Source organism: Pseudorca crassidens, chromosome 12 (genome assembly GCF_039906515.1).
Source record: "Pseudorca crassidens isolate mPseCra1 chromosome 12, mPseCra1.hap1, whole genome shotgun sequence".
NCBI lineage: Eukaryota > Metazoa > Chordata > Mammalia > Artiodactyla > Delphinidae > Pseudorca > Pseudorca crassidens.
In genome coordinates, this window is record NC_090307.1 from 10,623,511 (window position 1) to 10,639,200 (window position 15,690).

Consider the following 15,690-nt stretch of genomic DNA (forward strand, 5'->3'; position numbering starts at 1 on the left):
AGATGATCCAAAATCTTGGAAATAGAATAGACAAAATGCAAGAAACATTTAACAAGGACCTAGAAGAACTAAAGAGGAAACAAGCAACTATGAGCAACACAATAAATGAAATTAAAAACACTCTAGAAGGGATCAATAGCAGAATAACTAAGGCAGAAGAACAGATAAGTTACCTAGAAGATAAAATAGTGGAAATAACTACTGTAGGGCAGAATAAAGAAAAAAGAATGAAAAGAACTGAGGACAGTCTCAGAGACCTCTGAGACAACATTAAACACACCAACATTAGAATTATAGGGGTCCCAGAAGAAGAAGAAGAAGAGAAAAAGAAAGGGACTGAGAAAATATTTGAAGAGATTATAGTTGAAAACTTTCCTAATATGGGAAAGGAAATAGTTAATCAAGTCCAGGAAGTACAGAGAGTCCCATACAGGATAAATCCAAGGAGAAATATGCCAAGACACATATTAATCCAACTATCAAAAGATAAATACAAAGAAAACATATTAAAAGCAGCAAGGGAAAAACAACAAATAACACACAAGGGAATCCCCATAAGGTTAACAGCTGATCTTTCAGCAGAAACTCTGCAAGCCAGAAGGGACTGACAGGACATATTTAAAGTGATGAAGGAGAAAACCTACAACCAAGATTATTCTACCCAGCAGGATCTCATTCAGATTTGATGGATAAATTAAAACCTTTACAGACAAGCAAAAGTTGAGAGAGTTCAGCACCACCAAACCAGCTTTACAACAACTGCTAAAGGAACTTCTCGAGGCAAGAAACACAAGAGAAGGAAAAGACCTACAATAACGAACCCAAAACAATTAAGAAAATGGGAATAGGAACATACATATCGAAAACTACCTTAAATGTAAATGGATTAAATGCTCCCATAAAAGACACAGACTGTCTGAATGGATACAAAAACAAGACCCATATATATGCTGTGCACAAGACACCCACTTCAGACCTAGGGACACATACAGACTGAAGTGACGGGGTGGAAAAAGATATTCCATGCAAATGGAAATCAAAAGGAAGCTGGAATAGTAATTCTTATATCAGATGAAATAGACTTTAAAATAGACTATTACAAGAGACAAAGAAGGACACTACATAATGATCAAGGGATCGATCCAAGAAGAAGATATAACAATTGTAAACATTTATGCACCCAACATAGGAGCACCTCAATATATAAGGCAGGGGCTTCCCTGGTGGTGCAGTGGTTGAGAGTATGCCTGCCGATGCCGGGGACACGGGTTTGTGCTCCGGTCCGGGAGGATCCCACATGCCATGGAGCAATTGGGTCTGTGAGCCATGGCCACTGAGCCTGCGCATCCAGAGCCTGTGCTCTGCAATGGGAGAGGCCACAACAGTGAGAGGCCCGCGCACCGCAAAAAAAAAAAAAAAAAAAAAAGAAAAAAAATATATATGGCAAATACTAACAGCCATAAAAAGGGAAATAACAGCCATAAAAGGGGAAATAGACCAAAAAAGTGTAACATAGGGCTTTCCTGGTGGCGCAGTGGTTGAGAGTCGGCCTGCTGATGCAGGGGACATGGGTTCGTGCCCCAGTCTGGGAAGATCCCACATGCCGTGGAGTGGCTGGGCCCGTGAGCCATGGCCCCTGATCCTGCGCGTCCAGAGCCTGTGCTCCACAACGGGAGAGGCCACAAGTGTGAGTGGCCCGTGTAAAGCAAAAAAACAAAAAAAAAGTGTAATGCATTCATAGTAGGGGACTTTAACACCCCACTTTCACCAATGGACAGATCATCCGAAATGAAAATAAATAAGGAAACACAAGCTTTAAATGATACACTAAACAAGATGGACTTAATTGATATTTATAAGACATTCCATCCAAAAACAACAGAACACACATTTTTCTCAAGTGCTCATGGAACATTCTCCAGGATAGATCATATCTTGGGTCACAAATCAACCCTTGGTAAATTTAAGAAAATTGAAATTTTATCAAGTATCTTTTCTGACCACAACGCCATGAGACTAGATATCAATTACAGGAAAAGATCTGTAAAAATACAAACACATGGAGGCTAAACAATACACTACTTAATAATGAAGTGATCACTGAAGAAATCAAAGAGGAAATCAAAAAATACCTAGAAACAAATGACAATGGAGACACGATGACCCAAAACCTATGGGATGCAGCAAAAGCAGTTCTAAGGGGGAAGTTTATAGCAACAAGACAAGGTTGCCCACTCTCACCACTCTTATTCAACATAGTTTTGGAAATTTTAGCCACAGCAATCAGAGAAGAAAAGGAAATAAAAGGAATCCAAATCAGAAAAGGAGAAGTAAAGCTGTCACTGTTTGCAGATGACATGATACTATACATAGAGAATCCTAAGGATGCTACCAGAAAACTACTAGAGCTAATCAATGAAGTTGGTAAAGTAGCAGGATACAAAATCAATGCACAGAAATCTCTGGCATTCCTATACACTAATGACAAAAAATCTGAAAGTGAAATCAAGAAAACACTCCCATTTACCATTGCAACAAAAAGAATAAAATATCTAGGAATAAATCTTCCTAAGGAGACAAAAGACCTGTATGCAGAAAATTATAAGACACTGATGAAAGAAATTCAAGATGATACAAATAGATGGAGAGATATACCATGTTCTTGGATTGGAAGAATCAACATTGTGAAAATGACTCTACTACCCAAAGCAATCTACATATTCAATGCAATCCCTATCAAACTACCACTGGCATTTTTCACAGGACTAGAACAAAAAATTTCACAATTTGTATGGAAACACAAAAGACCCCGAATAGCCAAAGCAATCTTGAGAACGAAAAACGGAGCTGGAGGAATCAGGCTCCCTGACTTCAGACTATACTACAAAGCTACAGTAATCAAGACAGTATGGTACTGGCACAAAAACAGAAATATAGATCAATGGAACAGGATAGAAAACCCAGAGGTAAACTCACACACATATGGTCACCTTATCTTTGATAAAGGAGGCAGGAATGTACAGTGGAGAAAAGACAGCCTCTTCAATAAGTGGTACTGGGGAAACTGGACAAGTACGTGTAAAATTATGAGATTAGAACATTCCCTAACACCATACACAAAAATAAGCTCAAAATGTATTAAAACCTAAATGTAAGGCCAGAAACTATCAAACTCTTAGAGGAAAACATAGGCAGAACACTATGACATAAATCACAGCAAGATCCTTTTTGACCTACTCCTAGAGAAATGGAAATAAAAACAAAAATAAACAAATGGGACTTAATGAAGCTTCAAAGCTTTTGCACAGCAAAGGAAACCATAAACAAGACCAAAAGACAACCCTCAGAATGGGAGAAAATATTTGTAAATGAAGCAACTGACAAAGATTAATCTCCAAAATTTACGTGCTGCTCATGCAGCTCAATAACAAAAAATCAAACAACCCAATCCAAAAATGGGCAGAAGACCTAAATAGACATTTCTCCAAAGAAGATATACAGATTGCCAACAAACACATGAAAGAATGCTCAACATCATTAATCGTTAGAGAAATGCAAATCAAAACTACAATGAGATATCATCTCACACCAGTCAGAATTGCCATCATCAAAAAATCTAGAAATAATAAATGCTGGAGAGGGTGTGCAGAAAAGGGAACCCTCTTGCACTGTTGGTGGGAATGTAAATTGATACAGCCACTGTGGAGAACAGTATGGAGGTTCCTTAAAAAACTACAAATAGAACTACCATATGACCCAGCAATCCCACTACTGGGCATATACCCTGAGAAAACCATAATTCAAAAAGAGCCATGTACCAAAATGTTCATTGCAGCTCTATTTATAATAGCCCGAAGATGGAAACAACCTAAGTGTCCATCATCGGAAGAATGGATAAAGAAGATGTGGCACATATATACAATGGAATATTACTCAGCCATATAAAGAAACGAAATTGAGTTATTTGTAGTGAGGTGGATGGATCTGGAGTCTGTCATACAGAGTGAAGTAAGTCAGAATGAGAAAGACAAATACCGTATGCTAACACATATATATGGAATCTAAGCAAAATAAAATGAATAACCTAGGGGTAAGACGGGAATAAAGACACAGACCTACTAGAGAATGGACTTGAGGATATGGGGACGGGAAAGGGTAAGCTGTGACAAAGTGAGAGAGTGGCTTGGACATATATACACTACCAAACGTAAAATAGGTAGCTAGTGGGAAGCAGCCGCATAGCACACAGAGATCAGCTCTGTGGTTTGTGACCACCTAGAGGGGGGGTATAGGGAGGGTGGGAGGGAGGGAGACGCAAGAGGGAAGAGATATGGTAACATATGTATAACTGATTCACTTTGTTATAAAGCAGAAACCAACACACCATTGTAAAGCTATTATACTCCAATAAAGATGTTAAAAAAAAAATTAAATAATTTGGATAAAAAAATAGTAAAGCATTTCTTTATTTACAGTAAAAATTTAACATCTACTTTTCTTTTTTCGAACTATTAAGTGCTATCGTTTTAAATTTTAAATAACACCACAGACTAAAAACAGCTAACATAAAAATATTTTATGCTTGCCACCTCAAGTCATGGGAATGCTACCAGATTGAAGGTCTATGTATCTATGTTCAAGCATAACTCCAAACAAAAAAATTAATACCTTAACTAATTACCTGAGAAAGAAAAGAAATAGGTTATGCACCTTGGTGGGGGGGAAGGATTAAAATCGGTTATTTTCCAGGAAATTCATTATCCCAGCTAACCTTAATTTTAAAAGTTGTTCATGCCGGCCGCCAGAATTGCACCTGCACGTTCTCTCGTTCTCTCTCTCTCTCTCTCTCTCTTTCCAACCCCCGCCCCTCCTCGCGACGTTGACTTAACACGCCTGCGCATTGTGCCTTGCGTGACCTCTAGGACTTACCCAGCAGGCAACGCTTCTGTCTCGGGTTAAAATGGCGGGTAGGCCTGCCGTTGCAGCATCAAGCAAATGGCTGCAGGGTATTCGAAAATGGTATTACAATGCTGCCGGGTTCAATAAACTGGGCTTAATGCGAGATGATACAATATATGAGAATGACGATGTAAAAGAAGCCATAAGAAGGCTTCCTGAGAACCTTTATAATGACAGGGTGTTTCGCATTAAGAGAGCCCTGGACCTGACCGTGAGGCAGCAGATCTTGCCCAAAGAGCAGTGGACAAAATATGAGGAGGATAAATTCTACCTTGAACCACATCTGAAAGAGGTTATTCGGGAAAGAAAAGAGAGAGAAGAATGGGCAAAAAAAAAATCATGTAGTCTAAATCTGGATGCAGCTATCGTAAAGTATTTTTATGAAGTTGGTTAAACCTGAAATGTACAATGTAGAACTATCTGGGCTGTAAATGTATTACTTTAAATAAATCTCTATTATAATTTTAAAAATAAATAAATAAAAGTTGTTCATTATAACTCTGATGAAATGAAGATTTCTTTCAAGTTTTTATTTTTAGTGTCGTATCCAAAACTGATTTTAGTATTTCATAGATTGTTGACATGCATGTAAAATATCCTGGTATTAAATGCTTGAGAAATGTACCCAAAATTGAATGTACCCAACAAATGGGGAAATCACAAAGAAAAATAAAACTCAAGATAAAAGATTTTAACCATTTGCTTTAAAAATACTGCAGAAATGGCAGAAGAAATAATTCAGTACCTAATATTGTGGAGAAAATATCCCAGAAAAATCAGGACTGAATTGAACTAGAGAAACCAAGACTTGACATATACACAAGAAAAAGTTAACTGAATTATACAAGCTACAGAGATTTGTAGCCTATTAAACCATGCTTCATATCTTAACTTGAAAATACTTAACTTGGGCAGCTGTTTGAAATAATGTTTTTGAAATTAATATGCAAATGTACTTGTCCTTGGGCACATCATATTTCTCCCCAACTCTGACCCTATTCGACTTCTTGTATTCTTTCAGGTTAGGCATTTTTATCTCTTCTATTACTCTGACAAGTCTTTATTTCAGCTATTATCTATAGCTGGGCTTTGTGATCCCCTTTCTCTCATTAGTTTATATAAGCTCACTTTGATCTTTCTTCTTTTTTTAAATGGAAGTTAATAATTAGTATCTCCTTGAATTACAAGGAAGATTAACAGGAAAATACATGGACGACCTACTATAGTGTCAAGAATAAATTTGGTGATTTTATCAGGGTGCTAATCTATGAACCAAGTTCTCAGCAATCTCATACCACAAATACTTAAGAGTCAGTGGGGATGCAGTCCCTCAGTGACTCAAGCTTGATTGAGACTCCACCATCTCATAACTACAGCATCTGGTTGCCTAAAAAAAGAAAGATAAAAGAATTATTCACAGGTCTTTTACTGCTTCTGGTCTGAAAAAATAGGCATATAACTTTTACTTATATTTCATTAAAAAAAATTAATCTCATAACCCTTCCCAGTTGTAGTAGGGTTATTGGTAAACCATGATATGTCTACCACAGTGGTCAAAAGATTTTAGTTCCTTTTTTACTCTCTTATGTCATATCCCAGTCACAGTCATTTCAGCTTACTAATTATCCAGAAGTTAGAGATAGTTAATGAAATCCTACAGAATTAAAGCTGGGCTTTTCTTAGAGCAGTTGGGTGGAAGGGAAGATACCATGATAACAATTACAGGTTTTGCTGCGTCTGGAATCACCAAGTGCCCACTTGGAATCTTCGCCTGTAATTTTTGCAGGTATCTCAACCTCAGTATTTCCAAACCTACCTTTGACATCCCCTACACAGGAAATCTCTCTTGAAATCCAATTAGCCATCAAGTTTTGTTAATTCTGTTTTCATATTATACATTGCTGCTGTTACTCATATTATCCCTTTCTGGGCACCGTGATTAATCTGAGTGCTGGGATGCACTGGAACCTTCAAGTGGGCAATAAACTGTTACAATAGATGGGAGAAACAGAACAACCATTTCAAAGTCCTGGAATTGCAGATGCTTTTTTAGCACTGATTAGAAAATTCAAATTATTTCATTGAAAACTAACATCATATTAACTAATGTTTAAAATAAAAATAAATATAAATGAAATATGAAGGTAGACATTGAGATGGGAAATGTAAGCGATACAAAGTTCCCAAGATATTTCAGCTAGAACTGTTCAAGAACTTAACATTTTTCTATTATTAATATCCTTGCTTCTGCATTTAAGTAAGTAGATAAGGTTTTAAATAGATTGACACAAATATAGAGTATCTTTTTTGAAATGAATGTTGAGGCAGTGTATACAACATAAAAAAAGTAAACTTCAAGGTGCAGTCCATAACCTTCCCCCAACCACCTATGTTACTACTCTATAAAGAATTATAAAGATGCTTATGGAATAAGGGGGACTGTTAAGAGGCATTCATTTTCTTTTCTTTCACAAATAATCAGTCAAATTAAAATAGAAAAAGGAAAATAATCTCTACTTCTTCTCTGGTAATATTACCACTCACAGCCCCAAGAGCCTCATTTTACTGTTAGTTTCACACTGAGGTTTTATAAAATTTACTTTCTTCAAACATTTAGATCCCAGTATAAGAAGTTAGACATGCTTCCTTAAACTGATAAAGAGAAACATTTTATCTTATTTTTGAAGTAGTATTTTAGAAACCATGATTTTCAGAATTTTTTGAGCTTTGGAACTTCCTGATCATTGCAAAATGTGTCTTTTGATATATTATTTTGCCAAGCCTACTCAATGGTTTTCTGAAGACAGAGACATTACATTAATTGCCATCTGCTTTTCTCTATGAGAAGCTGGCTTAGTTGAGCTTAGTTTCAGCCTTCCACAAGCCTTTCAGAATACATTGTATTTTTATAAGTTTTCACAGATGGAATAATTATCTTTATGTAACCAAGAAGAGGTCATAGAAAAGACAATTTCTAATTAGATTCAGTTACAAACTGTGTAAGTGCATAGATTATAATATTTTTCATCCCTTAAGTCATAATTAGTCTTCTTTGAAAACATAATTGTTTTGAGTCACACTGGGATCATTTTCAGCCTATATATGTCCATGCTATATCACATATTTCTTCAAGCATGACAATGTTTATTTGTCATAGTCACTTAGCATGCTTGGAAAAAATATAATGACATTCAAATCCTTTGAAAATACATGCAGAACATATACATTAGGGACAATGTATCCTACACTATGTTTGCAATAGTCATATATAAAATTTTTATATGTGCATGAAGTTTGCAGAAATCACAATAGCTGACTACTTCAAAGTTTAGAAATAAAGAAATCATTAGATCTTTATTACCCATGTATAGGTAGCTATTCTTATAGAGCTAGTTTAAAATACTTACATAACACATATAGCACAGGAAACTCTGCTCAATATTATGTAACAACCTACATGGGAAAATAATTTGAAATATATATATATATATGTATAACTGAATCACTTTGCTGTACACCTGAAATTATCACAACATTGTTAATCAACTATACTCCAATATAAAATAAAAAGTTAAAAAAATAAAATTTTAATGTCATGGAAAAATTTTTTTAAAATAAATAAAATACATAGCACATACAATGTGTCAGATAATATTCTGGGTACATCAACTCATATAATCAAGATAACAACCTAAAGGGATAGGCCCTATTATCATCCTCATTTTTCATGTGACAAAACTGAGGCACCCAGAGGTTAAGCCAGTTGCCCAAAGTCACACAGCTATTGGTTGGTAGGGCCCCACAGGTGGCGCTCTTCACTCCATCAAGCAGCCTTTAGAACAGAATAACTTCAGTCAGTAAATAGTAAACTCTTGATCTTCATTATGGTGCTACATAACCTTAATCTATGTAAAATAGTTATATAATTCATTATAAAGCTCTGTGTATATATGTATTAATGAAATAAATATTAAAACTAAAAAATAGAAATACATATTAATTTTACTCCATTTATAATTCCTCAATTCACAGATAATTTCTATCTGCATTTGAGGGTATAGTCTTCCAGGCTTTCTTCTCTGAATTTGTCTACATTTATTTTCAAATTAATGGAATCATTTTCTGTGTATTTAATTTATTTCTTTCACCTAAAAAAGTGTAGCAGCATATTTGTTTCATTAAATGACTTTACAGCACAACATTTACAGCAACATAATAACTGAATAACATTATGTTAACATGAATTTTGAAATTTGTTTTTATTCAGTTGTTTCTTTGTCAACTCTGAGAGCAATTTTGTATATCTTCTCCAAATGATATATAGGGTATTCAGTGATTTTCCAGTGTTTTAAAATTATACAATGATAGAAAAATATAGACAAATACATATGGGTTTTACCTCCAGAAATAATATATTAGAATACCTTTTTAGGTGTTAGAAATAAAGCACTGTTTTATTTGTCCATGTTATATACTTTCACAAGAACATTAAAAGATTTCAAAAAAAGAAAGTATTTTCACAGCAGTCACACAAGAAAATAAGTGTGAGAAATAGCCTATGGACATGCAATGGCTAAATTAAAATTAGATTACAAAAATAATAAAGACATAATTAAGTTCTTTACATATTAATTGCATTGGCAACATGTAGTGAGGAATATAGTCCAAAAGTAGTTTAGGCCAATCTTCAGCTCAGAAGCATACCAAGATTTAGCCTTGAAAATATAAGAATAAATCATATTTTGGTAGCTTGTGGAAGGGGAATAAAAGGTAGAATATGAGACTTTTAAAAATGAGATTTTGCCAATGTGTATTTCATCAACTGGAATCTGTCTCTTCTCATTCTAGAATATTTTGCATGGTCAGGTTCAATCTTGTCAACACATAGCACTCCAAATATGGGGCTCATTAATCCACAGCCCTCCCCACTACTCCAGAACAGAGTTCACAACAGCCAGACCAGGAATGGAATGACTCCATATTTTAGGACACTACACACATAGTGAATGGGGAAGGCTGTAAGTTCAAAGAGGGCTTAGGAGATTCTCATACAGGTGTTCTGACACTATATTGCTTCATGTGTGGCATACTCTTTTAATTCCACAGTAAATACTCAAAATGTAAGTCTAACGAGAGTTTATAAATGGGACAAAGAAAAGGTCTTTAACATTCTAGATTTATTAATAAAGAACTAGCACATGGTTAATTATAATTTTTGGTTCAAAAATTGTCTTTCTTCCTTCTCACTTATATCTGCAAGCTATATCCACTCATTTCTTGTTGTATTCTTATTAGCAGTTCTAAGAAAGCCATGTAAAAGCCTTTATTTATAATGTCACTCTAAGAGACTGCCAAGTTTCCCTTGATTTTTGAGATCACAAATAGGATTAAGTTTCTATATTTATCCCATCCACATTTCCCCAGCTCCAACTTTTATCTCCCCACACACAGCCACCAAATCCATCATTCTTATTCTTTCCCTTTGTTTTTTTTTGTGACCCCAAGAATCTTTAGAGTAAGAGAGAAAATGACGGTCCAAAAGGAGATAATAGAAAACATTTTATTATATCTAGTTCAAGACTGGTCCAAATGTTAAAATGCAATTTATAGATCTTTATTCAACTTCAATAACATGAACTATCAGCAAAAGATGTCATACACAGTGTTAGATATATATGCATTTTCTTTCTTCCATTCAGTAAAGCACAATATATATTGTACACTCCATGCCCTTAAAATTAGATTTCCAGTCCTACCTCTATTTGGTACTATGCAGGTCACTTAAAATTTCTGAATAGATTCTCTAGGGCCCATTTCAGACATACTAACTGATAACAGTTTTCCTTATTAGCCTGAACTCAGCCCTGAATATTTCTCAGTCTGGCACTGCTGACAGCTGTCAACACTCTTCAATCAGAAGTGCACTATTATTTGAAACGTTTTTCCCTTCCCCTGAAATGTATGACCATTATAGAATATTTGGAATATGCAAGAGTGTAAACGAAGTCACAATAGATCATCATTTGGGCATGCTTACTGCCACCGTTTCATTCCTCTATTTTTATATTGAGGTTCAAATGAAAGGGTATTCATATCTGTTTTGTTATGATATAGGAATATGAAATAGTGATAGTTTAATTTTTAAATATTTCAATCATACACTTAAACTGAAAAAAAATAACATATGGTAGAAAAATTACCCAGGTTTAATGAATATTATGATTTGACACCTTTAGATTATTTTAGAGGGAGGAAAATGTGACAGATACTTCTAAACTTCAAACCAGTTTCTCTTTCTCCTATCATGTTAATTACCATAATAAATTTTGTGTGTTGTTTTTCTTTTCCTAAGCTTATTTTACAAAATCAACTTATGAGAATAGTCTCATATGGCATCATCTTACAACTCTGAAACATTTTTATCTGGTATCACGTGGTGCCCTAATTTGAACTTTTTTTATATACATTTTTTCTAGTTAATCCAATTGACATTTGCCTCTAAGTGGATAAATTTTTCTAGGTGTAAAGCAGTAAAAAAGAAGCTCTTAGTTTATAGATTAAGCTCACTTTTAAATATACTAAATTTGGACAAATTATCTCCACAATGATTGTCCAGATTTTCAGCTTCATTAACATTGTATAGGAGTTCTATTTTCTGTATATTTTCATCAATGGCTGGTACTAAAATATTTAATAATTTCGGTCCATCATAGTGATTTTAAAAATGAAAAATAAATCATTTTTATTTTTGTTGTTGTTGAATATATATGTTTTAAACACAAGTGAAGAATAAAAAAATAGCTGTGCAAATACTTATTAACCAATTTCAAGGATATTAATTACCAGTATGACCACAAAGAAACTTTTATAACTAACAAAATTAACAATATTTTCTCTTTATCATCTAATAACCAACTTATATTAAATATTACAGATTCATAAAAATGTAAAGATAAAAATAGGCTTATACATATCAAGATCTAGATAATATCTCCATTTTACACTTGTTTTGTGTCTTAAACATCTTTTAATCTAGTATATTATCTTCTTTAAAACCCCTCACTTTTTTTCTCAAACTACTGACATGAAGAAACTATATCAGTTTTTTGATAGACAAATGCTATTTAAAATTCATTGTGTATACGATCTCACACATAGTGTGATAAATGCAAATTCAGTGTCAGTATATCTGGAGTAGCTCAAGATTCAGCATTTTTAATAAGATGCTGCTGTTCCACAGATCACAAGGTGGGTAGAAAATCCATAGAAAGATTAACAATTTGGACTTCTTTGGTTATTTTGGTTTCATTTTTTGGACATACTTATACTTCTGTAAGACCATCATCACAATCAAGATAATGAACATAGCCATCACCCCCAAATTTTCTCTTGTGACCCTTGGTAATACCTTCTTCCTACTCCTCTCCATCTCTATTCTCTCTCAAGAACTTATCTGTTTTCTGTCACTGTAATAGCTTTGAATTTTCTAGAATTACATATAAATGGAAACATGCAATCTGAACTACTTTTTGTCAAGCTTCTTTCACTCAGCATAACTATTGGAGATGTCACTTTGTGCATCAATAGTTCATTTCTTTTTATTACTGAGCATTATTACACCACATGGACATACCACACTTTGTTAATACATTAACTTGTTGGTGGGTATTTGATTTGTATCCAGTTTGGGCTATTATAAATAAAGTTGCTTTAAACATTCTTGTAAACGTCTTTGTATGGGCAAATAATTTTATTTCTCTGGGGCAAATATCTGATAACAGAATGGCTGGATCATACGGTCAGCCTATGTTTAAGTTTTTAACAAACTCCGCATCTGTTTTCTACAATGGTTGTGCCGGGTTCCATTCCCACCAGCAGTGCATGAAAAGAAACTATATTCCATTTGGTGCAGCAATCTATAGTCTTAATTATTTTATGTTGATTGATGGTACTTTTAACATTTTTTATACGTCAGTGATTTTTTTTGTCCTATTGGCATTTCAATAGAGGAGACCAGTGTTACCTACTCCACGATTATAACTGTCTACTTCTCCTTAGCGCTGTTGATATTTATTTCATGTATTCTAAAGCTCTGATATTAACTTCAGTCACATAGGACTGTTAGGCCTTTTTGATCAATTTACTTTTTTATCTTTATAAATGTACTTATTATGGCAGGTAATACTTCTTGTCTTGAGGTCTTGTTTCTGAGATATTAATACAGCATTTCAGCTAACTTATGATTATTATTTTATGGTATATCTTTTCTCATCCTTGTCCTTACAACCTATCTGTGTATTTATAATTAAATGATTTCTTTAGTACATAGTTGGGTTAAGTTTTTAAATCCAAAACTGACAAACAGTGCATATTAGTTGTTGTGTTTTATTAGTCTCTTTTTAATGCAGTGATTCATTTGGTTAAATTTGCTATACACTCTTGAGTTTACTTCTTTCCCCTTATTCTCCTGTTTATTATTGTACTAATAGAAGGTAATTTTTGGAATCTTTTTTCCCTTTCTTAGTCACTTAATATGGCCTTTTGTTTGTTTTCAGTGAGTGCTCTAGTGATTTCGATGTGCATCCTTCACTTCTCACAGCAGTCTACTTGAATAATTGCTATATCACTTTATCTATAATGTAAGAAGCTGACCACCAGATAGTTTAATTTCCCACATCCCATTATTTGTGCCATTATATTCTGCATGTTATATATCCCATAATATTGTTATTAATTTATAAATAGTAAAGTTTTTTAAAAATATTAATAAAAAAGCCTTTTATATTTATCTATATATTTAATATTGCCTTCTAATTTCATTACTTTATGTTGGTTCATATGTCCTTCATTCTGAAGAGTTTCTACTTAATATTTTTATAGTGCAATTGTGCTATTGATTAATTCTGCTAATTTGCTTTATATTACTCTTGTTTTGAAGGATATGTAATTACATGTTAAAAGTTTTTGTCTCAGAACTTTATGCATGTCATTCTATTGCCATCAGTCTTACATTATTTCTGATGAACATTTAATGGATATTCTTATTATTTCCCTTTTTCCTCTGGTTAGTGTTTAATATTTTCTCTTTATATTTTATTTTTAGTAATTTTACAATAACATGATTTTTGTTTGTTTTGTTTTATTCTTGCTTAGTGTTTGTTGAGTGTCTTTTTGGGTGGGATATTGTTCTGCATGTTTGAAAAACCATTGGCCACTATTATTTTCTCTTCTTTCTTTTTGGGGTTCCAGTTATATATATATGTTATACTATTTGAGATTGTCCCATAATTATTGAAATTCTCTCTATTTTAAAAAATTATTTTTTCTACTGTCAATGTTATCTTTCTACTTTAATTTGAATCATTTCCATAAAGCAATCTTTAAGCCAATGACATTTTCTTCTGTAATGTTCAATCTTTTGATAAAACAATTTTGGATTTCAGATATTATATCATTCAGTTCTAGGAGTTTCATTTTTTGAGTTTTTCTTTTTTTGCTGTGTTTCATCACATGGTCACTGAAATATTTGATTTAGACAATTGTCATCAATAACTGGTAAAACTTTAAAAGAAAGAGTGACTAGGAAATTCATAATAAATGATTCAAATGACAGTGATGAATGAATGAATTCTTAATGAATCTTAGGAACAAGAACAACAACTTCAGGACAGGAAACAAAATGTGACAAAACTAAGTATTTTGTGCCTCCAGATATCATGGAATATGAAATATACAGCATCAGCTATGAGTATTGTTGACAAATATTTAAAATTGCATCTAATCAAGACTCTACTAATTTAAAGGGAATAAAGAACTATATTAAACCACACTATGGGCATGCAGTCAGAAAAGTCCATAATGTGGGAAACTCTATAGGATCAATGACCTTGTTTGTTCAAGACATAAATGGAAAGAAAAATTAAATTTAGAGTCATGAATCTTGTGGATTAACTGAGACTTAACGAATGTCTCAACAAACTGCATTGTGTGGACATAGCTGAATCCTGACTCAAAGATGTCTAAAGAATTTTAATTTGAGTATTGGTTGGATATTTGATTATATTGAAGACTTACTCTTAATTTTTAGTATTCAATTTTGATCTTTAAAAAGGTCATATAGCATTTGTGCCCAAGTGTGTTTGTGTGTGTGTGTGTGTGTAATGAATGGTTAAAATGATAATGACATTTAAAATTTGTTTTAATATCAGGAAGTGGATATGTATACAGATTAAACAAGACTGACCGTGTTTTGATAATTTTGAACCTAAGTAATGGTATATAGGTGTTCATTATACTCTGTTTAGATGTATGAAGATACCATAATATAAAGTTAACATAGATGTTATTTACCCAACATTTTAAGCATAATTCATATCACTGTTAGTGATAGTTTTACAAATGTATATAAAATATCTTCTCATAAAGAAAACTGTACTTGTTCCAAATGTCTTCATTATTCACTAGCTATCAAAATATATATTTTAGCTATTTCTAAGCAACAGACATAAGAATTTCAAATATTTAACATAGGGTGAAATTCATCTTTAATTTTCACCTCAGCTGAATTTCTTCATGACTTTCATTAAGTAAACTTATAACAAAGAATACATCTGCTTGAAAGAATTACAGCGGGACCACAGGATCCCCGTTTATGACAATGTGTTCTTCTTAATTAGGTGTTTTTAACAATTCTTCCTAACGAGCCAAAGACCTAAAAAACCTGTCAGGGAC

At 33.4% G+C, this 15,690-nt stretch overlaps 2 protein-coding genes across 5 annotated transcripts in view; both read left to right on the forward strand.

The window, feature by feature from the left end:
* CDH19 (cadherin 19) overlaps positions 1–15,690 on the forward strand; it is an 86,757-nt gene that overhangs the window by 13,438 nt on the left and 57,629 nt on the right. The window lies entirely within an intron of this gene.
* On the forward strand, positions 4,893–5,443 carry LOC137204088 (cytochrome b-c1 complex subunit 7). The gene has a single exon (XM_067701402.1). The coding sequence runs from the start codon at positions 4,961–4,963 to the stop codon at positions 5,351–5,353; it is 393 nt and encodes a 130-aa protein (XP_067557503.1). The 5' UTR covers positions 4,893–4,960; the 3' UTR covers positions 5,354–5,443.

Excerpts from the sequence above, each read along its gene's own strand:
- LOC137204088 (XM_067701402.1), top strand. The coding sequence starts at position 4,961 with ATGGCGGGTAGGCCTGCCGTTGCAGCATCAAGCAAATGGCTGCAGGGT.